At 40.5% G+C, this 23,252-nt stretch overlaps 1 protein-coding gene across 1 annotated transcript in view; it reads left to right on the top strand.

Annotated features, from left to right (window-relative positions):
* LOC108703739 overlaps positions 1-23,252 on the top strand; it is a 46,330-nt gene that overhangs the window by 10,330 nt on the left and 12,748 nt on the right. The window contains exons 2-7 of the mRNA XM_018240018.2: positions 2,814-2,983; positions 3,375-3,424; positions 3,863-4,083; positions 6,531-6,796; positions 6,880-7,005; positions 12,812-12,953. Coding sequence (XP_018095507.1) covers positions 2,814-2,983; positions 3,375-3,424; positions 3,863-4,083; positions 6,531-6,796; positions 6,880-7,005; positions 12,812-12,953 — 975 coding nt within the window. The remainder of the gene's footprint in view (positions 1-2,813; positions 2,984-3,374; positions 3,425-3,862; positions 4,084-6,530; positions 6,797-6,879; positions 7,006-12,811; positions 12,954-23,252) is intronic.

Here is a 23,252-nt window from a genome sequence, read left to right as displayed (position 1 = left end):
CACAGGGAGCATAGAGAAGGCAGAGTATGGCACACACGGAGCATAGGGCAGGCAGAGTATGACACACACAGGGAGCATAGGGCAGGCAGAGTATGGCGCACACACAGGGAGCATAGGGCAGGCAGAGTATGGCGTCAAGTAACTAGATACAATCATTTGGGGTTGCTTATCTTATCATAAGGCAGGCAGAGTATGGCACACACAGAGCGCATAGGACAGGCAGAGCATGACGCACGCAGGGAGCATAGAGAAGGCAGTGTATAGCACACACAGAGAGCATAGTGCAGGCAAAGTATGGCACACACAGGGAGCATAGGGAAGGCAGTGTATGGCACACACAGGGAGCATAGTGCAGGCAAAGTATGGCACACACAGGGAGCATACGGAAGGCAGTGTATGGTACACACAGGGAGCATAGGGAATTCAGAATAGAGCAAGAGACAGGGAAACCTATCAGGACCACTCTAAGATGTACTAAATACAGTGACACAGTGGTGGTGCCACTTCATTAGTTTGAATGAGATGATGACAATATGGGTACTTTTATTCTGGGACTAAGGTTCCAGTTAAATATTGGGAAGGGGTTTGTTACAGTGAGAGCTGTGAAGATGTGGAATTGTCTCCCTGAATCAGTGGTACAGGCTGATACATTAGATAGGTATAAGAAGGGGTTGGATGGTGTTTAGCAAGTGAGAGAATGCAGGGTTATGGAAGATAGCTCATAGTACAAGTTGATCCAGGGACTGGTCATGGATCCCACCCACCAGGTACCTATTGGTTTCATATAAGGACTCTCATACCTATGTAGTGAGCAGCACTGAGTGCTAATAAATCCATTGGGCTGGTGACCATACTAACTCATGCAAGTAATCATTCAAGGAGAAGTAAAGCCTAACTAAAGAAGTAGGTAAAAATGTTGCACATGATGTTTTGTGCTTCTGTATCAGCCCAAGGCAACCACAGCCCTTTAACAGTAAAGATCCGTGTCTCCAAAGATGCCCCAGTAGCTCCCCATCTTCTTTTCTGCTGATTCACTGCACATGCTCTGTGCTGCTGTCACTTACTGAGCTTAGGGAGCCACTCACAATATACAGTACACATAGAATAGAAATGTCACAATATAAGGCTGATTAGTAATTAATACAGATAATTACTACATGGCAGCACAGAAACCAGAACAAGCATGTGTGTGTCACTCTTTACAAAATCCAAGATGGGAAGCTCCTGTGTCAACTTTGAAGGCCTGGACGATTACTACTATAGAGATTCTGAGCCTTTAATCTGGTTCAAGAAGTTCATTATATTAACTATGGCATTTCTAGCCATATTCATTTTTAGGGGTTAGTTTTCCTCACATTCCTGTAAATGTCCCTCTACAGCAGGCATGTTCAAAGTGTGGCCCGCGGGCCAATTGCAGCCCTTTATCAAATTTACACTGGCCCCCGGCCTCCATCATGAAATTAATAATTATACGGCCCACCAGCACAGTGTAATCAGGAATCACGTACATGTAGCAGTAATATTTGGGCACATTAGTGAAAAGATCTGCCACTTGGTCCCACTGAGACTCCTTCAGTTATATTGAGAAGGAAAAACAGCAGCCTGCCAGGCACAAGTCACATGACTGGGGGCAGCTGGAAAACTGACAATATGTCTAACCCCATGTCAGATTTCAAAATTGAATATAAAAAAATGTGTTTGCTCTTTTGAGAAATGGATTTCAGTGCAGAATTCTGCTGGAGCAGCACTATTATCTGGTGCGTTTTGAAAAAAACATGTTTTCTGATGACAGGATCCTTTTAAAGCCTCCTTTCTTCACATGCTCTGAGAATGCCCATCACTGCAGACATACTAAAAGGAAGTAGTCCAGTATATGACAAACAATCTGCCATTTCCCAGTGTCTTCACAGCAGAGGTATGCCTCCTAGGTTTAGTAGGGGAGTTACTCCCCAGGACCCTATTATACCAGAGGCGGGCCAGGCTGGCTGGGTGCCCTAGGCAGACCAGCCAGCCAGATTGCCCCCCATCCGCGTCTCACAGTAGCTGCGTTCGCGCGCATGCGCAGTAGTGTCATTCACATGCTCATGCGCAGTTGCGGCATTCACGCTCGCATCAACAATAGAGGTGCAGTACTGGCGTCCGTGCACAAGTCTAGTGCCAGGTCCAGTCTAGGGGTAGGCAGAAGAGGTAGCTGCCCAGTGCCCCCCAACTGTTGTGCCCTAGGCAGCTGCCTCTTCTGCCTACCCCTAGTTCCGGCTTTATATTGCACTGTGCCAAAAAACTACTCATCATGAATTGGATGGGAACCAGCACACTCTCAGTCACACACTGGGTCAACATAGTAAATAAAATCCTCCCCTCCATTAGACTTCCTTATGAAGGCCAGGGCTGCACAGCTAAATTTGAAAAAGTATGAACCCCCTAGACTTACACCCGCTAGTCTTCATGACAAATCCTTGATTCACCATGGTCACTCTACTGCACAATCCTATGCTGGTTATACAGTCATGTCTCATGAAGAGTGGAAATTGCCATTGATTGGTTCTGTACCTTAGTCTTTGCTTATGTTTCATACACCATCAATGTTTTCTTCCTTTTCTGTTTTTGTTCTTTTAAGTTTATATAATTTTGTGTTCTACTCCGCTAAAATAAAATAAAACCTATAAAAAAAAAATAACCCTTATGTAAAAAACAAGAATGCGCCAGTGCATTACACTGTTCTAAATATAAAAGGGAATTAGTGTTATGGGTTGATATATTGAATATTTCTGCAAAAACTCTACTAGTCCCACCCATCTGTTCCAATCTTTTAGATCAAGAGGAGGTAGCTTCTGGCCAAGAGGAAGAGCTGGGTTTTGGTCAAGCAGAAGGGGGGGCTTCTGGACAAGCGGAGGAGATGGATTCTGTAGGACACAGAGAGCAGACAGAAGAGACATGTGACTGGCCCAGAGGGAGTGCAGAGGAGTGTGAGCTCTGTGGAAAGGTGAATTTATAACAATTAAACTGTTGTTGAATTTGAGTTATAAGTATCTGACATGTCACACCTGCACAACAAGGGAATAATAGCAGAGCTGCCCTTCACTGCAATAACATCACACATAATAGAACATATTTTTTCCCTAACTAACCCTTGCCCCCGACTAAGTAATATAATTAGGAGCAGAAAGTTTCTTTACTGTCACTGTGCAATAGTTCTATTACTAACTTGGTATTAAGATATGTGTATGTATATGCTCTGGGAGTCATTTGGAGGTTTCACTTGAAGGACATTTGTCTTTTTGCAGCCCATAGTAACAATATAACTATGGCTGTATCTACTCCACTGACCAGAGATGTGTCTGGTTCCAACACAGATTCTTTCTGTTTATTTTCAGGCTTCTGAATTTCCACAAATCAGACCTGAGAGAACTGGCACCAAATTCAGGTAGAACTTTATTCCCAGATCTTGTTATTGATTGATGTGAGTGCTGCTAATAGGGGAGCTGTGTTGGCTCATGTTCTGGTTCTTTTGTGTAGAACTTTAATGAATGAGAATAATGGGGGGGTGTTCCTATAATGTACCACATATCTGCATATTTGAAATGTTATCAGATGGGAGGGGGAATCAGTGAGTAGCCAGTGAGCAAAGGGGCTGTGGGCTGTGAGGGGCCTGTGGGAGAAAGGAGTGGCTGAGAGGTCTGACATGATGCACATGGAGTGAAAGCCTCAAAGTAAATAGCCCTGGGGTATTACCATAGGTGGCACACTGGCAGTGGATTCAGATGATTCAATTCAGATCCAAGTCCGTTTGGTTGCTCTTTGTTAGGGGCACAGTCAGGCTGTTTCTGTAGGATGTTTCTCACACTTACCCATTGTGTTCCAGGTTAGTTGTGCCGAGGGAAGGTCTCTTCCGTTGCTCAGAGACAGGATTACAGTTCCGTGTGGAATCACCGGCTAATATTGACATTGAAATTGGTTCCTGGGTGGAATTCCGGGGGCACCTGCACCAATACACATATGATATCGTGGGGCCCCTTTTCAATATCACAGTCAAATCTGGGCGAGTATCAGCAGTGTATCTGCCCCACTACGTGTGTCTGAAAGGTAAGTGTCACCCTGAGAAAAAAAATAGGATTTATCAGTAACACTGTCTCACTGACACAAACCAATAGGATTTATCAGTAACACTGTCTCACTGACACAAACCAATAGGATTTATCAGTAACACTGTCTCACTGACACAAACCAATAGGATTTATCAGTAAACACTGTCTCCACTGACACAAACCAATAGGATTTATCAGTAACACACTGTCTCACTGACACAAACCAATTAGGATTTATCAGTAACACTGTCTCACTGACACAAACCAATAGGATTTATCAAACACTGTCTCACTGACACAAACCAGTCACTGTCTCACTGACACAAACCAATAGGATTATCAGTAACACTGTCTCACTGACACAAACCAATAGGATTTATCAGTAACACTGTCTCACTGACACAAACCAATAGGATTTATCAGTAACACTGTCTCACTGACACAAGGTCGACAGGATATCAGTAACACTGTCTCACTGACACAACCAATAGATTTATCAGTAACACTGTCTCACTGACACAAACCAATAGGATTTATCAGTAACACTGTCTCACTGACACAAACCAATAGGATTTATCAGTAACACTGTCTCACTGACACAACCAATAGGATTATCAGTAACACTGTCTCACTGACACAAACCAATAGGATTTATCAGTAACACTGTTCACTGACACAGACCAATAGGATTTATCAGTAACACTGTCTCCACTGACACAAACCAATTAGGATTTATCAGTAACACTGTCTCACTGACACAAACCAATAGGATTTATCAGTAACACTGTCTCACTGACACAAACCAATAGGATTTATCTGCAGTAACACTGTCTCACTGACACAAACCAATAGGATTTATCAGTAACACTGTCTCACTGACACAAACCAATAGGATTTATCATCAGTAACACTGTCTCACTGACACAAACCAATAGGATTTATCAGTAACACTGTCTCACTGACACAAACCAATAGGATTTATCAGTAACACTGTCTCAACTGACACAAAGCCAATAGGATTTATCATCAGTAACACTGTCTCACTGACACAAACCAATAGGATTATCAGTAAACACTGTCTCACTGACACCAAACCAATAGGATTATCAACAGTAAACACTGTCTCACTGACACACAACCAATAGGATTTATCAGTACACTGTCTCACTGACACAAACCAATAGGATTTATCAGTAACACTGTCTCACTGACACAAACCAATAGGATTTTATCAGTAAACACTGTCTCACTGACACAAACCAATAGGATTTATCCAGTAACACTGTCTCACTGACACAAACCAATAGGATTTATCAGTAACACTGTCTCACTGAACAACAAACCAATCTCACTGACACAAACCAATAGGATTTATCCAGTAACACTGTCTCACTGACACAAAACCAATAGGATTTATCAGTAACACTGTCTCACTGACACAAACCAATAGGATTTATCAGTAACACTGTCTCACTGACACAAACCAATAGGATTTATCAGTAACACTGTCTCACTGACACAAACCAATAGGATTTATCAGTAACACTGTCTCACTGACACAACAATAGGATTTATCAGTAACCACTGTCTCACTGACACAAAACCAATAGGGATTTATCAGTAACACTGTCTGCACTGGACACAAACCAATAGGATTTATCAGTAACACTGTCTCACTGACACAAACCAATAGGATTTATCAGTAACACTGTCTCACTGACACAAACCAATAGGGATTTATCAGTTAACACTGTCTTGACTGACACAAAACCAATAGGATTTATTCAGTAACACTGTCTCACTGACACAAACCATAGGGATTTATCAGTAACCACTGTCTGACTCACAAACCAATAGGATTTATCAGTAACACTGTCTCACTGACACAAACCAATAGGATTTATCAGTAACACTGTCTCACTGACACAAACCAATAGGATTTATCAGCAGTAACACTGTCTCACTGACACAAACCAATAGGATTTATCAGTAACACTGTCTCACTGACACAAACCAATAGGATTTATCAGTGACACTGTCTCACTGACACAAACCAATAGGATTTATCAGTAACACTGTCTCACTGACACAACCCAATAGGATTTATCAATAACACTGTCTCACTGACACAAATCACCTCTACAGCACAACACACTGGTACTTATCCAATGCATTATGAACCAACACAAGCTGTTTAAAAACACAATCTGGTTGCATAACCCTACTCATATGGCCTTTTCCATGGAAGCCAGATCCTGTGCTTTATGTACTGTATATACTGTTTATTTACTGCCTTCCACTGATTAAACATGAATAACAGCTACAGTATTCTGCTCACACTTACTCTGGGCATCCATAGATAAAACTCCTGTTGTTTGCTCTTATTAATCTTATTAATTATGGCTCATCTTAATACTAGAAACTAATCATGTGATTCCCCCACAGGAGGAGACGTGGATAAAGCAATGTTTAGAGTGGCTCATTATAAAGATGACAATATGATCCTGGAATCACCAACCAGAGTTGAGCCTTTTTATGTTGTTCTGGAAAATCCCACCTTCTCCCCAGTGGGGGTTATTAAGTTACAACCATCACCTAATGGACGTCGGAGGAAAATCCCGACTCACGGCGTTGTCATGTTATACAGCAGATACAAAACAGGTTACACCATTCATCTCTACTTGATGCCACGTGATCTCTCATTAAAGCAGGTAAATAAATTCCCATGTTTCTCTCAGAGAGTCAGAACATTGAGATATCTGATATGTGGCTGATTTATATATAATGTGTTTAGGCTGTGCACAATAAGGAGACAGAAAATGGCTTTTACCGGGTGGACAAACCACCTCAGACCAGCACTATATATACTGAGAAAATATACATTGTGGGGGGACCGGAGGATGCAGACATTATACCAGAGGTAAGTTTGGTACAAATACCTGTGCAGACTTCCATCTGCAGAATAATTAGCCATGTTTCATATCTATATGAGAAATGCAGCATAAGGACAAATCCATCCAATCTTGTAGGCAATTATAAATAATGTATGGTGCTGGCCTCTTTACTGGAGCTCACTACACTCCCCTGCACAGCCTGGGAAAGGAGGCAGCAGGAAGTGGAACAGAGGGGCGGGACTAGTAGGGTCTTTGCAGAAATTTTCAATAAATTAACCAGAAACACAGGTTTGCTCAGGACAGTCCTTCTATATTTATAGGAGTATAATGCACTGTTATATGCTTGTTTTTTTACACAGTGTGTCCCCTTTTAAAGGACACATAAAATTAATTAAAAAGCCCTAATTTTGTAGGCAATAATGAATACTATGAGGTGCTGGTTTTAATTTTGGCTGTAAATTAGTATTGCCTTTAAGAATAACCTGTTTATTGGAGCTCCCTATAGATGTTCTCTCATCCCTGTCTGTGTTTCAAATGAGGGGTGGGCGTGTCCTAACGGTCCCTGCCAGAAGCACAGTAGGAGGGGGACAGCCAATCACAGCCCTGCAGTCACACAAGCACAGACAGGCTTCAGTTCCCTATCAGGTCCTGCTAGCTGCTGATAATATAAATTTCTAGCACCATGTTAAAGCAACACCATATACTGCTTATAATTGCCTACAAAATTAGGGTTTTCTCATTTATCCTATATGTCTCCTTTAATATACATTTTTGTAATCCTGTCTTAATTCAGTTTATTTGGTCTGTTTGTGCCTCAGCTGTAGATGCCTCTAGGCCTCGGGCTCCATTAGGTACATAATGAACACCTGACATGAACACATTCTGTGCCTTAATAAAGTAATTTGTTGAGGACTAATAAATGAATAATCAAAGACACATGTAGAAAAGAAATGACCCTAACGGTTGCACCACCCCATGTGTGTGTCAGAGATTCCCACAGTATGAATGTGTTAAAACATAATGTTTATTGAAATATAAAAAAATATGCCCAGGAAATATAACCATAAAATTAAGATCAGGAGAGACTTGGGGTCATTAATTCAGGGAGGAAATATAGAGGATTTGTCTTGTGGATACGTGACTTAACCTCTTCCTGGAATACATGGTGCTTGGTACGTACAATGGTAATAGTGAGACAATTGCTATTATAATAGGAGCCCAGTCTTAAAGCATTTCACTAAATGTAACAGTACACCATAAATTCACCGACACTGGTTGCTGGCAGGCAAAGTTTCTGTGAGTGTTCCAAGAGTCGTAATTCACCCTCCGCATACGTACACAAAGAGCGCTCCCTAACCGATCGTGTCTGCTACAGTGTTAACTGTTATGACACACACAGCGTGGGGGACTGTGCAGTGGCTGCTTTTAAATGAAAACTATACCCCCAAAATGAATACTTAAGCAACAGATAGTTTATATCAAATTGAATGACATATTAAAGAATCTTACCAAACTGGAATATATATTTACATAAATATTGCCCTTTTACATCTCTTGCCTTGAACCACCATTTCGTGACTCTATCTGTGCTGCCTCAGAGATCACCTGACCAGAAATACTGCAGCTCTTACTGTAACAGGAAGAGATCACCTGACCAGAAATACTGCAGCTCTAACTGTAACAGGAAGAGATCACCTGACCAGAAATACTGCAGCTCTAACTGTAACAGGAAGAAGTGAGGAAGCAAAAGGCAGAACTCTGTCTGTTAATTGGCTCATGTGACCTTACATGTGGTTTGTATGTGTGCACAGTGAATCTTACGATCTCAGGGGGCGGCCCTTATTTTTTAAAATGGCAATTTTCTATTTATGATTACCCAATGGCACATACTACTAAAAAAGTATATTATTATGATAATGGTTCATTTACATGAAGCAGGGTTTTACACATGAGCTATTTTACTCCGTATCTTTTAATAGAGACCTACATTGTTTGGGGGTATAGTTTTCCTTTAACAAATTTCTCTTCCTGTCTGTTAATTCTCCAGCCTAATCCCATCAGCAGCAAAAAAAGCCTGCTACAGGCAGGCCCAGACTGGCAATCTGTGGGTTCTGGCAAATGCCAGAGGGGCTGCTATAAGGTCCCATAGAAAGTCACTATTTAGTGGGCTGATTGGGCCTCTGTGTGGGCTGATTGGGCCTCTGTGTACCTGAAATGTCAGGGCCTGTTTTAATTCTCAGTCTGGACCTGGCTACAGTGATTGATGTTATGAGACACTCCGGGCGCTCCCTCAGGAGCGTATCTGTTACAGTAGTTGCTTTCAGCACAGCGTGACTATCTGCCTGTCACTGCTTGAGCCTAATTGTATCGAGAGACGAGAGAGCACCCGCAAACCGCCCTTCCACCACAACCCCCCGTAAATGATTTCAGCCCCGTTCCCTGCCTGAGAATTAAAAAAGGGTTTAGGTGCCTGACGCGCGTTTCACTCTCTTAGCGAGCTTTGTCAAAGGCAATCTAAGGCGCAAAGACAGAGCACGTCTATTTATAGACACACAGCGCACGTTACTTTGGAATCCACCAATAAAAAAGGGGTGTGAAAGCACAGGAGGAGCTGATTAGGAACTGGTAGACATAGTTGCAAAGTAAATTATCTTTTATTGAGGGAAGTGGATTGTGACAATATATATATCTCTTTTAAGGCAATTTAATTACACTGATTAAACTAGAACAAATATAGGTGAAGTTAAAGAAATCACGGCAAAGTGTTCAACTGATATGGATAATTATCTTGTTATGATAACTAGGAGTGATTTACCGGTATCATGAAAATATATATATAGAAATTGTACACTGAGCTGTGGAATTTTGGATTTCAAATAAAAATGTTCATTAATAATGCTCTCATTGAGGCCATCAGGACCCATAGCATTCATGTTGAAAATCCATTCACTCTCTTTTGCCAACAGAGAAGATTCTAAATCACCCCCTCTAATCCCTAAGGATATCCTGGAAAGCCCAGTGGCTTTAAAGGAGAAGGAAAGCCCCAGGGCGCAAAACCCCTCCCCCCCTCCCGTGTATTGCCCCCCCTCCCTCCTCCCCCCTGGCCTACCCCTCCCGCTGGGCAAATGCCCCTAACTTTTTACTCACCCCTCTGCGCAGGTCCTGTCCACGGAGTTCGCAGTCGCCATCTTCTCCCACGCGCGTCTTCTTCCTGCTCTGATCGGCGTTTTCTGGCGCATGCGCAGTAGGAACAGGTACCGGTACGGCTCTACTGCGGCATGCGCCGAATGTCACGAAGTTTTCCGATTTCACTTCGTGACATTCGGCGCATGCGCAGTAGAGCCGTACCGGTACCTGTTCCTACTGCGCATGCGCCAGAAAACGCCGATCAGAGCAGGAAGAAGACGCGCGTGGGAGAAGATGGCGACTGCGAACTCCGTGGACAGGACCTGCGCAGAGGGGTGAGTAAAAAGTTAGGGGCATTTGCCCAGCGGGAGGGGTAGGCCAGGGGGGAGGAGGGAGGGGGGGCAATACACGGGAGGGGGGGAGGGGTTTTGCGCCCTGGGGCTTTCCTTCTCCTTTAAGACCTTTACTAGTGTTATAGTGGTGTTCAAAGAAATGACGGCTGACAGTAGGCAGTTTCTTCTCTGATTTAATCAACTCCAATGCATTATCTATACTTGATGCATGTTCCAGGATCCTTTTCTTCAATGCACGATTGGTCTTACCAATATAAAATCGTACCACAGGGGCAAGTTAGCATGTCGATGACACATTCAGTGGTGCAATTGAAGCTTTGGATTATATTATGACATTTACCAAATTTGTCAGTGACCGACTATTGGCTGTACATATATCCACAAGCTCTTCATTTCTCACATGGGAATGTGCCAACGCATGCTGTTCTTTTATTTGGTTTAGTAAAATGGCTTTTCACCAGACGGTCTCGTAAATTTGGTGCTCTGCGGCAGCATGTTAATGGTTGTGGTCCTAGTGAAATAATACTGGATCCGTCAGTAATATGTGTCCGTGCTTTTTCAGTATAGAATTAATGATTGGCCATTGTTTACAAAAAGTGTTAATGAATCAAACTGGTTGAGAATTCTGATTCTTGGGACCCTTTGGTTTATTGAACAGACTTTACCTAAGGGCTCTAGAGTATGCTTTACAAATCAGGGAATAACCTCTTGCATTCAGGCGTGTTGTGAGTTCAACTGATCGTTTTTTGAAAGTAATAAGATCAGAGCAGTTGCATCGTATGTCTGATGAATTCACAAACAGGGACGCCCCTTTTAGTCGATACTGAATGGTGACTCTGAAAGTGTAAAATAGAATTGGTAGCCGTGGTTTTACGGAACAGGTCAGTTGAAATAGTTCCATGAGTGAGTGAGTGTAACATCTAAGAAGTCGATATTGTGACTATTTATGACATGAGTCAGATTGACATTGAGATTATTACTATTGTGTCATCAGAAACTCTTCCAGTAATTCCCGATCTCCTGTCCATACGATTACTAAATCGTCACTGTATCGATACTAGGCTGAAATGTATTGTGTAAGGCAAGAAATTGAGTCACCAAAAACCCAGAAAGCTTCCCACCTGCCCATGAAAAGATTGGCATATGTGGGTGCAAAAGCAGCTCCCATCACAACCCCTCTCACGTGTAAATAACATTTCTCATGGAAAACGGAAAAAATTCGGATTTAAACAGAATTGGATTAGATCCGTCATGAAATCAATAAATTGACTGTCCCAATCACTATCTGTTTCCATGAAAAACCTTACAGCACATAGGCCGTTTTAATGTGAGATTGAAGAGTATAATGACTCAACATCGCAAATGACGAGAAGGGTTCCTGCATCAGCTCTTCCTAATGCTAAAAAAGTTCATCAATTCTATTGCTGTTTGTGGGGTTGGTATGTTCATCGGCCGACTTTTCAGATGCTGTGAGATCACTGTGAGAGGTCTGTATGTATGCGGAGGGTGAATTACGACTCTTGGAACACTCACAGAAACTTTGCCTGCCAGCAACCAGTGTCGGTGAATTTATGGTGTACTGTTACATTTAGTGAAATGCTTTAAGACTGGGCTCCTATTATAATAGCAATTGTCTCACTATTACCATTGTACGTACCAAGCACCATGTATTCCAGGAAGTGGGCTCACTGACTGAGGTTAAGTCACGTATCCACAAGACGAATCCTCTATATTTCCTCCCTGAATTAATGACCCCAAGTCTCTCCTGATCTTAATTTTATGGTTATATTTCCTGGGCATATTTTTTTATATTTCAATAAACGTTATGTTTTAACACATTCATACAGTGGGAATCTCTGACACACATATGGGGTGGTGCAACCGTTAGGGTCATTCCTTTTCTACATGTGTCTTTTTGATTATCTCTCACTTGACCTTGCACAACATTTATTTGTTTTCATTAGCGGTAGGTGTGCCATACCCCTTTCGTTTTCACTAATTAATGAATACCACCATCATAAAATCACTGATTCTGAATAAAAAGTCATTGGTGTGACTGAACAAATTGATCATAAAAGTGGTGATGATTAGTGAGCAGAAACTAGAAGAAATTAGTGAGGGAATGTGAAACTGAACACGTTAAAGTGTTCAATGCCAATGTAATGATGTTTACAAGTTGGCAAAGAGTCCAATTTCTTCCACAGTTTATCACTTTATTATTTGAGGTCAGTCAGTTAATAACATTCACAATCCACAGGAAGGTTCATTCTTGCTTGTTCCTAAGCTATAGTGCATGTACTGTATAAAGTCCTGTTCTATAAGCCCTAACTTGAGTAAATATGTTCTCTTTTAGGAGCTTAAGTTGTGTTTAGATGACAAGTCAGAGCTGTATCCTTACAGTGAGATATACCTTGAGGAAATACAGGATAAAATTTACTTACAATTAACATGTCAAGGAGAAAATACATCGACATGGCGAACGCAGCTCAGGACTGGTAACTTTCATGTTTTGTCTTTCTGATGGAAACACTTGCATAGATGTCTACTTGCACCATCCTTTTCCTTATGTGCAACCCTGTAAAAATCACTAGTTGTACTATAAATCTGGTATATAAAGAAATCCATTTGCAGGAGATGTAGCTTCACAAAACATATGTGTTGTGGCAGTAGCGTACAGATAGCCGCTTTTATATATGAATTCCAAAAGATTTATATTCAGACATGGGAGTCTACAGATAGGGACAAGGGGGGCACTTGTATAATTAAATCATACCTCCCAACATTTTGGAAGTAAAAAGAGGGACAAAAAAAATTTTTCTGCATGTAGCGCATTTTTTGACCACACCCCTTTCTGTGGCCACACCCCCTAATTACCATGTTTGTTTTACAAAATTTGGCAGGTTATGAAAGTTTGAAAATATTTCTCCTTATCTAAACTGTCTTTTTGTGTCTCAAAATTGTTACAAAGTATCGTATTTGCACCTGTTAGCTGTTCTGGGCTCTCTGCTAAAAGCCAATTAAGTGAGAAACTTTGTTTCTTTTTCTGGCTGTTCAGTGCAGAGAAAAGAGGGACTTTCCAATACAAATGAGGGACTGCGGGTTGAGCTGTTGTGTGTGTGTGTGTGTATGTGTATATATATATGTGTATATATGGTATATATATGTGTGTGTGTGTATATATATATATATATATATATATATATATATATTATATATATATATATATATATATATATATATATACTTGGATGGAACGCACAACCACGAGTCAACTGAATGCCTGGGTGCCAGTCTGGTTTAAATAGTATATATATATCCAATGATGACAGCACTCCACGGACAATAAGCAACAAAATAATAAAAAAGAATTTGAATAATGAATAATAAACCTGCTTTAATTCAAATCCTTTTTTTAATTATTTTGTTGCTTATTGTCCGTGGAGTGCTGTCATCATTGGATATATAAAATATATATATGTGTGTGTGTGTGTCTTTGTGTTTATCTATGCCTGTGTGTAAAATGAACTCATGGGTGGATCTTCTTTAAGGCTTGGAGAGGCTAAGCCTACCCAAACCTGTCCGAGTGAAAAAAAAAAAAAAGCTGCTCTCTCTATATATATATATATATATTTTTTTGTACATCTATATGGTTGTGGGCCTGCGATGCTAACAGAACCCTTATGTAAAAGTAGCCATGTTGGTGGTATAGCCGTGGCACAGGGCAAACTGTACCTTAATTATAACAGCATTGTGTGTTGTGATCATGAGTTTAGAGTATCAGTGCCCACTGCCAATTGTATGTTCTTGGGTTCAAGTATCCACTGTGTTTCACTGCATAGCATTATGGTCATGCCTTTGTCTACTGCCCTGAATGTAAAATATGCTTAGTGTGCCAGTACCGACTAACTTCTATTATATTTCATTTACTTGGGCAGTATTTACTGATTCTTGCTGTATAAAATGTGTGATACCTCTAGCTATACAATGTGTTTGGATGAAAAATAAAATGATAAAAAAATATCATTTTTATAACTTTCCAGCATACAGGATATGATGTCACTGACATAAAATTGAGGAGGATGTGGCTTCATCTTATCAGTTCGCCAGGTCTAAGGTGGCAATAGAAACTCTGGCAGAAGGGGTCGTAGTGGAGTAATGATTATTCGCCTGAGAGAAAATGCACCTGGTGAAAGGATGCAAAACTTTGTTAGCAATGTACTCTTTCACTAGCGGGCAATCTGTAAGTGTGCCCATCCAGCACAATTGAAAATGATTCACACGCCTTTTGAGCAGAAGCTGTAAAACTCTAAACCTGACTCAAACACAAAAGTAACTAAAACTCATTTAGGCTAACTTATCTAGATATGATGTTAGATGTCATAGATATATGTTTCAAACTACATTAGTTATTACTTTTCAGCTGTTAGGATTGCAAAGTATCTATAAGTCAGCCTGTGTGTGTGTGTCCACCTTTAGCCTACCCAACTTAAACAATCACTGTCCACCTATGAATGCACTGTTAGTGTTACTGTGTGTAAGAAGGTGTGACAGACTGTGTGTGTGAGTTATAGAGACTATAATAATCCTGTGTATAGCTGTGTAACTACATTCATTATTCAATCTTATAGGTACAGGTTGCCTGTGGGTTTTCACTACAACCATTCTCTCAGTGTATTTGGCATAAGTACATTAGTACATAAGTACATTAACCCCTACAGTTTTGTCCTGCTGCTCCGTTGTATCCCCCACCTATCCATGGCCTCACTCTATTCACCCTCCTCTTTTACCCTTTCCTGTCTCATTCTGCCGATTTAGCCCCACACTCACCTCTCTGTCTCTAATAACGCTCTGCCTCACTATATATCTATATATAGAAATATCTGTAATATTATAATAAATATGTGCACCTCACCCCCCTCTCCTGCTCCTGTCCTGTATCCACCTCACTGTGTGTTTTTGGATGACGCTTATCATTTAACCCTTCAGCCACTCTGGGAATAAAGCAGGTTTCCCCTATACTGAAATAAAATGTATTAACATAGATTCTATACTAGTGACAATTTGTTGGACAACCTCTTCCTGCTGTTGTTACTCTACTTTATGTACAGTAGAACCCCAATTTTACATTTTTCAGGGGACCAGAAATAATGGTGTAAAATCAGGGAAATGTATTATGTATTATATATTGGTGGGACCACAAAAACTGGTATAACACATGGAAAAACCTAGGGTAAGTAAAATAGAGGCTTCACTGTATGTATCCAGCTGTAACTAGAACTCTAGAGGGAATAACATTCTACAAACCGCTTGCTAGTAATTGTGCTAAGAAATAGAAAATACCAAGTTCTGTCCTGGCAAACAAGGAGATTGTGTCCTTAATAGGCAATGTTCTACATGTGCAACACTTTCATTGTACCCAAGAATATCGAGGAGGTAAGAGGTTGTAAAATGTGAGTTTTAAATAATCTTATAGCAAAGGATTTCAACTTGGTATGTATAGTACTTGGTATAGTATAGTACCAAGACAAATGTACCTATCTGAATTTTCCAGGTATGTAATATTACACACCTGGAGCGCTGCGATTTTTGACCACACCCATTTTTTGTGGCCACACCCCTAATTACCATGTCCATTTTACAACATTTGGCAGGTTATGAAAGTATGAACACCCTTCTATGGTTTTTATATTTTATTACAGTTTTTCTAATGAAGGTGAATTGCCCTTTGAGCTGTGAGTCTTCGTTCTTATCTTATCTAAAACGGTTACAAAAGTATCTTAAGTATGTGTTCTGTGCTCTCTGCCAAGAGCCAATTAAGTTAGAAACTTTGTATCTTTTTCTGGCTATTCAGTGCAGCAGATCAAAGAGAAACTCGGGAAATGTCAGTACAAATCCGGGACTGCGGGTTGAGCTGTCAAAAGCGGGACTGTCCCGCTCAAAATGGGACAGTTGGGAGGTATGAACAGGTTCCAAGTTTTCCTAATTGTCTTTATTAGGACTGATTCTGATCTAGGTCTCTTACTGAAAGTTTGAATGTGTTAATTTGGAAGTGTAAGAACACAATTTATATACTGATATTTCCCTTTACACACTTTCTGTCTTGTATCTCAGAGCAATGTTTTGTTTTGATAGTGTTAGTAATTGCCCAAGGTCTAGTCTAACTAGAGGCTCTCTGGGACTTCTGCCATGGGGCCCCTGCACACCTCTGGACCACCTATCTCTGGAACCACCCCTCTAGCCACGACGCGCCCCCACTTGTACCTGTATGGTAGTTGCAGCCGCACACAAGGCCAGCACAGGATGTAGGCAGGTGCGAGTCTGGGGCAGAGGGTCCACCATGTTTTTACATTGTGTCCCACCAGCCCATTCTGACCCTGTAGGTTTTTTTTTATTTCCTCTCCATTTTGATAAGAAAAAAAAAACAGCTAAAGAGGTACTACTGCTGTACCTTACCCTAATTCCAAATGCAGAGAAAGGCAAATATTAAAAGGAGACATTTTATGTAAAAAACAAGAATGTACCAGTGCATTTTACTCATTTAGATAAAGAAGGAATGTGTTTTAAAAAGTAGTGTTTCCTGGTTACTTTATTGTAATTTTTTGTAAAAACCTTACTATTCCTGCCCATCTGTTCCACTTGCTGCTGCCTCCTTTCCCAGGCTGTGCAGGGGAGCCAGCAGCACTCACGAGAGGTGGGCGTGTCCTAACGGTCCCTGCCAGAAGCACAGTAGGAGGGGGACAGCCAATCACAGCCCTGCAGTCACACAAGCACAGACAGGTTTCAGTTCCCTATCAGGTCCTGCTAGCTGCTGATTGGTTCTTGTCCTACAGTGCAGTGAGCTGAGTGCACAGCCTGGGAATTCAGGGAGCAGCAAGTGGAAGAGAAGGGAGGGATTAGTAAGGATTTTACAGAAATTTTCAATAAATCAGCTCCAATTACATATTTTTAAGCACATTCCTTCTATAGTTAGAGGAGTATAACACACACTGGCAGATTCTTGTATTTACAAAGTATGTCTCCTTTAAAAGATCCCAATGTAAAAAGTACACATGGAAGTACTGAAGGATTCGAGAAAAATACAAATATCTCTAAACCTCATAAAATTTGAGTTTTTCAGACAATTACAAGCAAAATAAAATCAGAAAACCTTTAAAAAGTCTGGTTAAATAAAAAGGTCCAATAGGATCAGCACAGCTCCCATTGAATTGTATGGTTTAGTAGTGTAGGAGGTCTTTAGGGAGCTCAAATAAAGGAGCCATTTCTAAAAAATATAATTTTTTTAGCCAGTACCATATAGTATTCATTATTGCCTAAAAGATCTCAAAACTATCTGTTTTACCCCAGATGTGGGCTCTTGCAACGGTGTTGAAGCAGGGTGTAATGTAACTGCAATCTGTGATATTTCCAAAGAATGGGCGCCAGTAGTTCTTATAATATTAACCAGAACTGATTTAGAACAATCCACTAATGAGATTGAAGAGACAATATAGGGCACAGTCATTAAATAGACAGTACATACTCACAAGCAGGACTATGAGCAGAGCATTCCCTTCAATAGAGCACGCAAGATAAATTATATCCAGTCCACCCAGAGTTTCTCTTCTTCCTCAGGGGACTCCTCTGTAAGTCCCTAACCCTGCATACTATTTCCATTTCTAGGCAACAATGCCAATGGTGATCTTATCTCTTCTAACACTCTTAGGTGGAGCTAAGGTATGACAGGACATAGCTGCCCCTTACTAAATCCTGCACTTATAATGAGCTCCAAGGTTGACTCTGTTTCACCTAGGGGAATCTCTGGCAAAAAGCCCTTACATGGCTTTCCTTTTTATATTATGGCACTCTGCCACCAAATGTCCATACTAAGAATAACCAGGGGTCATGCTTTGACCCAGGAAGAGGAGAATTACTCCCTCCACAGACTAAGGGGTCTATTATCCTCTGCACTGAACCCAATAACTATATATTTAAAGGAGACATTTTATAAATTCTCATATTCAGATATATTACACATCCTTCCTCAAAACATGTAATGATGCAGAAAGAAAAACGTTTTAAAAGCAATTTAGCTCCTAAAACTGTCATCATATCAGAGCTGCAGAGAGATCTTTACAGGTCAGAAGCTGGGCTGAAATAAAGAGTGGGAGTGTCTGTTCATTCTCTCACAGGAAGTGGTCACAGCACTGACTGGCAGGCTGAACTCCTGAGCTGTAGCAGCCAAACTCCTCCCCTTCCACCCTCTGTCCTGTGTATCCAGCCTGCACATAACTGTCTTATGCTGCTGCCTGATCATTCACTTATAACTATATATCTTACATGCTCAACATACATCAATAGATGTGAAGATTAATACAAACTGTAATAGTAATGTAATAGTAGTGTTTTCTTTTCTTTAAAGTACAACAGTTTTGTCCTGTGTTCCACAGCAAATAGGCATCAGTCACACATGTACCTGCCCAACTGGACATAATCTATAGTCCATAATACATTGTTATACACTATCCATCTCCCCCCCCCTCTATTACATTATACAAGTAAGGAGCAGTTCAGTGAAGGAAAGGTAAAACAAGCAGCAAGGGTTAACCGATGTCTGCAGGGAAGGACTGAGTGTGACATCACAGACACATCAAGGAACTAAATACTCCAGAACACGTTCTGCTTAAGGGTTATACCCGTTTTTAATGTCAAGCCGAAAAAAGGTTACAACGTTTCGGGGGCGTACCCCTTCGTCAGGTGATCTGTGCCACCCACCTCCACTCCACCCTTAAATATATTACAAATCAATCCCCACCTCCTCAATTAAACAATAAACCGGATGACAGAGATTTACCCCAAACAATAAATCCTATTGTTTCCAAGGAAAAGCCCAGATCAGTCCAGCAGCTCAAAAAATTCTTTCAAAAAATATATTCAAAAACTTTCCAAATTGAAGTCCAAGGTTCAAACAGATCGTTTGAAAGAGTTCAGGTAGCTATAGCAAAATGCATATTGTTAGGAAGAAAGTTTTAACAATAAACCAGTTTTCCTATATTCTGCACGGGTTTGTAGTTAAAGGAACAGTAACGTCAAAAAATTAAAGTGTTTTAAAGTAATAAGAATATAATACAGTGTTGCCCTGCACTGGTAAAACTGCTGTGTTTGCTTCAGAAACACTACTATTGTTTATATAAATAAGCTGCTGTGTAGCAATGGGGGCAGCCATTCAAAGGAGAAAAAGCTCAGGTTACACAGCAGATAGCAGATAAGCTCTGTCTGTCTAATGGTGTTATCTGTTATCCATTGGTTAACCTGTGCCATATAGCTGTTTTTCAATTTCCGCCATTGCTCCACAGCAGCTTGTTTATATGAACTATAGTAGTGTTTCTGAAGCAAACAGATCAGTTTTACCAGTGCAGGGCAACACTACATGATATTTTCATTACTTTAAAACACTTAAATTTTTTGGTGTTACTGTTCCTTTAAACACCACCAGGTTACAATATAAACAATAAGGTCTACAGAAAGGGTTTATATTGTACTGACCAACTCCTATTGAAAACGAATTAGTCGTACCTTTCCTTTGCATATTACTTTCTGTCGGAAAGTTTCAGATTAGGGAGAATCTGTGAAAAAGATTGGAAACAAATTAGCAACAAAATACATGAAAAAAGGTTACAAGTAACAAGCCAGGCTTCCTCATTTAACCCTCTTGGTGCCTGTGTTTGTAACAACCAAATCCAATAGGCTTCGCGTTGTGCCAACTTTAACCTTACATTTTGACTGGGTGCTACTATTTTTTCCAATATCTGCCATCTTAACTGTGAAGTCCTATGGTTGTCCTCAAAGAAATGTTTATAAAAGAAGGTTTCATGTTTTTACTTTTTTTCATTAGTTTCTTTGACCCGTTCCTTTTGTGGTGGTTTGTAATTCCTGATAGCAGTTTTATGTTCGTTTAATCTTATTCTTATGGGTCGATTTGTTTGGCCAATATAAGCAAGGTCACATGGGCATTTCAAGCAGTAAATTACTCCAAGGGAATTACAGGTGTGAAACCCCTTTTCATAATGTTTTGTGCCTTTTTGGGGATGAACCGTATTATCCCCTTTAATGATTCCTGTACAATGGCCACAATTCAGACATGAAAAGGTGCCCACCTTGCTAGTGTTCTTCTTAGAGACACTTAAGTCTTTCTTTTTAATGATGTCTGACACATTTTTCCCACATTTATATGAAAAGACTGGGGGCAAGGTGAACAACTTCCCAAATTTGACAATCATTTTTTAAAAACTAGTTTTTAAGAATTGTCCTTCTAATGTACTATGCATCGATGTCATAAGTTGAGATAAAAGGGATACGTTTCTCTTTGAAGATTTCATTTGTTTAAAGGGGATAATATTGTTCATCCCCAAAAAGGCACAAAACATTATGAAAAGGGGTTTCATACCTATGATTCCCACTGAGTAATTTACTGCTTGAAATGCCCATGTGGCCTTGCTTATATTGGCCAAACAAATCGACCCCCCGAAACGTTGTAACCTTTTTTTAGCTTGACATTAAAGTGATACTGTCATGGGAAAAAAAAAATTTCAAAATGAATCTGTTTATAGTGATGCTCCAGCAGAATTCTGCACTGAAATCCATTTCTCAAAAGAGCAAACTGATTTTTTTATATTCAATTTTAAAATCTGATATGGGGCTAGACATTTTGTCAGTTTCCCAGCTGCCCCTGATCATGTGACTTGTGCCTGCACTTTAGGAGAGAAATGCTTTCTGACAGGCTGCTGTTTTTCCTTCTCAATGTAACTGAATATGTCTCAGTGGGACATGGGATTTTACTATTGAGTGTTGTTCTTAGATCTACCAGGCAGCTGTTATCTTGTGTTAGGGAGCTGTTATCTGGTTACCTTCCCATTGTTCTTTTGTTTGGCTGCTGGGGGGAAAAGGGAGGGGGTGATATCACTCCAACTTGCAGTACAGCAGTAAAGAGTGATTGAAGTTTATCAGAGCACAAATCACATGACCAGGGGCAGCTGGGAAATTGACAATATGTCTAGCCCCATGTCAGATTTCAAAATTGATTATAAAAAAAATTTGTTTGCTCTTTTGAGAAATGGATTTCAGTGCAGAATTCTGCTGGAGCAGCACTATTAACTCATTCATTTTGGAAAAAAAATTTCCCATGACCGTATCCCTTTAAACACGGGTATAACCCTTAAGCATAACGTGTGCTGGAGTATTTCGTTCCTTGATATTGATTGATGGAGGTGCCGTCCTCCTATGCACCAAGCACCGTGCAGGAATTGAGAGACCAGGTGTGCACCTGCAATCCTTATTTAACATCACAGACACTCTCACTCCTCAGTGGCTGCTCCCCCAGTGCTGCTTCTTTCTGAACCCGACCTTGTGTGATGAGCTCCACCCACTCACTTCCTGCTGCTAATCTCTGTGATCCTGGACCCTTCAGCTCTGCTAAAAACCCCTTCTTCTCCTAGAAATGGTAAGTGCCCTTTTTTTTTTACACATTTACACACAGACATACATGCATTTACACATAAACAGTACGCATATACAGTAACTAAAGGTTTTTGTTTTTACATGTGCAGACTGTGCTTATGTACAGCGTCACATACACACACATTTATACACTTTTTAGAGCTGTACACAAACACTTAGGTTTCTTTCTTTTTTTATTAACAGTTTCCCTCTTGTTATTCCCCTAAAAACTGTTGATTTCCCAGCGTGACTATTGGATCAAGCATTCTGACTGCTAACCATGCTGTCGGATCAGTTATTTTGTTATTTCATTGATTTGCCTAATTTGATTTTTTTTTTTTGCGGTTTTATGCTTGCACCGTTGTTCCTTACGTTTTTTTAGCATCATTTGCACTTTGGTCATTTGGAGTACAAACACATTTTTAGCAATTTTAGATTCGTCAGAATGTGAAGTTCACAAAAATATATGGTTTTGGGGGGGGGGTCTTTATACTGTTTGGAGGGTCTTTTGGATTGAATGCAGTTGCACTGCATTCAATAAAATTGCAAGGGCTTGCCCTGCTTAACTAACTCCTGTGTGCCGTTGATCCTTCTATGTACCTTGGCTGGGCGGTTGCCGATTCCCCCATCACTGAGCACCAGGAAACTTTGCTGGGGTTTGTGAGGTGTGCGGTTTTTCCAAATTGTCTTGGAGGGTCTTGTGGCACACAATATGCAGTCAGGGACTTTGTTCACAGAAGGCGAATCAGCAGCGAGAAAATTCATATGCACTATGTATTTGGGGGTCCGCACATGCCAGCTGCTTTAGTATATCTTATGCATATTATAATTATATATTATAATATTATTATTATTTGTATGTAAGAAATTGGGTGAGATAAATGCGGCCAATTGCAATATTTTTAGGCGATTTTCAGAAATGTCGTAAAAACCGCTGCTTTTAGCGTAGCTTTGCAGTATGGTAGCTGGAGTAGAAATACCTAATTACCCTTTTTTGATTTGTCAAAATGTCTATTTTCCAAAAATAAATGGTTTTGGGGGATTTTTTGGACTGTTGGCTTGTGCCACATAATACGCAGTCAGGCTTACAGTTCACAGAAGGGGAATCAGCAGCTGAGAAAATTCATATGCACTATCTTTATTTTGGATCCGTATATGCAACCGGCTTTGGTATATACAGTCATATGAAAAAGTTTGGGAACCCATCTCAGCCTATATAATTTACTACACTTTCAACAAAAAAGATAACAGTGGTATGTCTTTCATTTCCCAGGAACACCTGAGTACTGGGGTGTTTTCTGAACAAAGATTTTTAGTGAAGC

This window comes from Xenopus laevis, chromosome 9_10L (genome assembly GCF_017654675.1).
Source record: "Xenopus laevis strain J_2021 chromosome 9_10L, Xenopus_laevis_v10.1, whole genome shotgun sequence".
NCBI lineage: Eukaryota > Metazoa > Chordata > Amphibia > Anura > Pipidae > Xenopus > Xenopus laevis.
The sequence above is the reverse complement of the archived record's forward strand: the minus strand, read 5'-3'. Positions and strand labels throughout refer to the sequence as shown.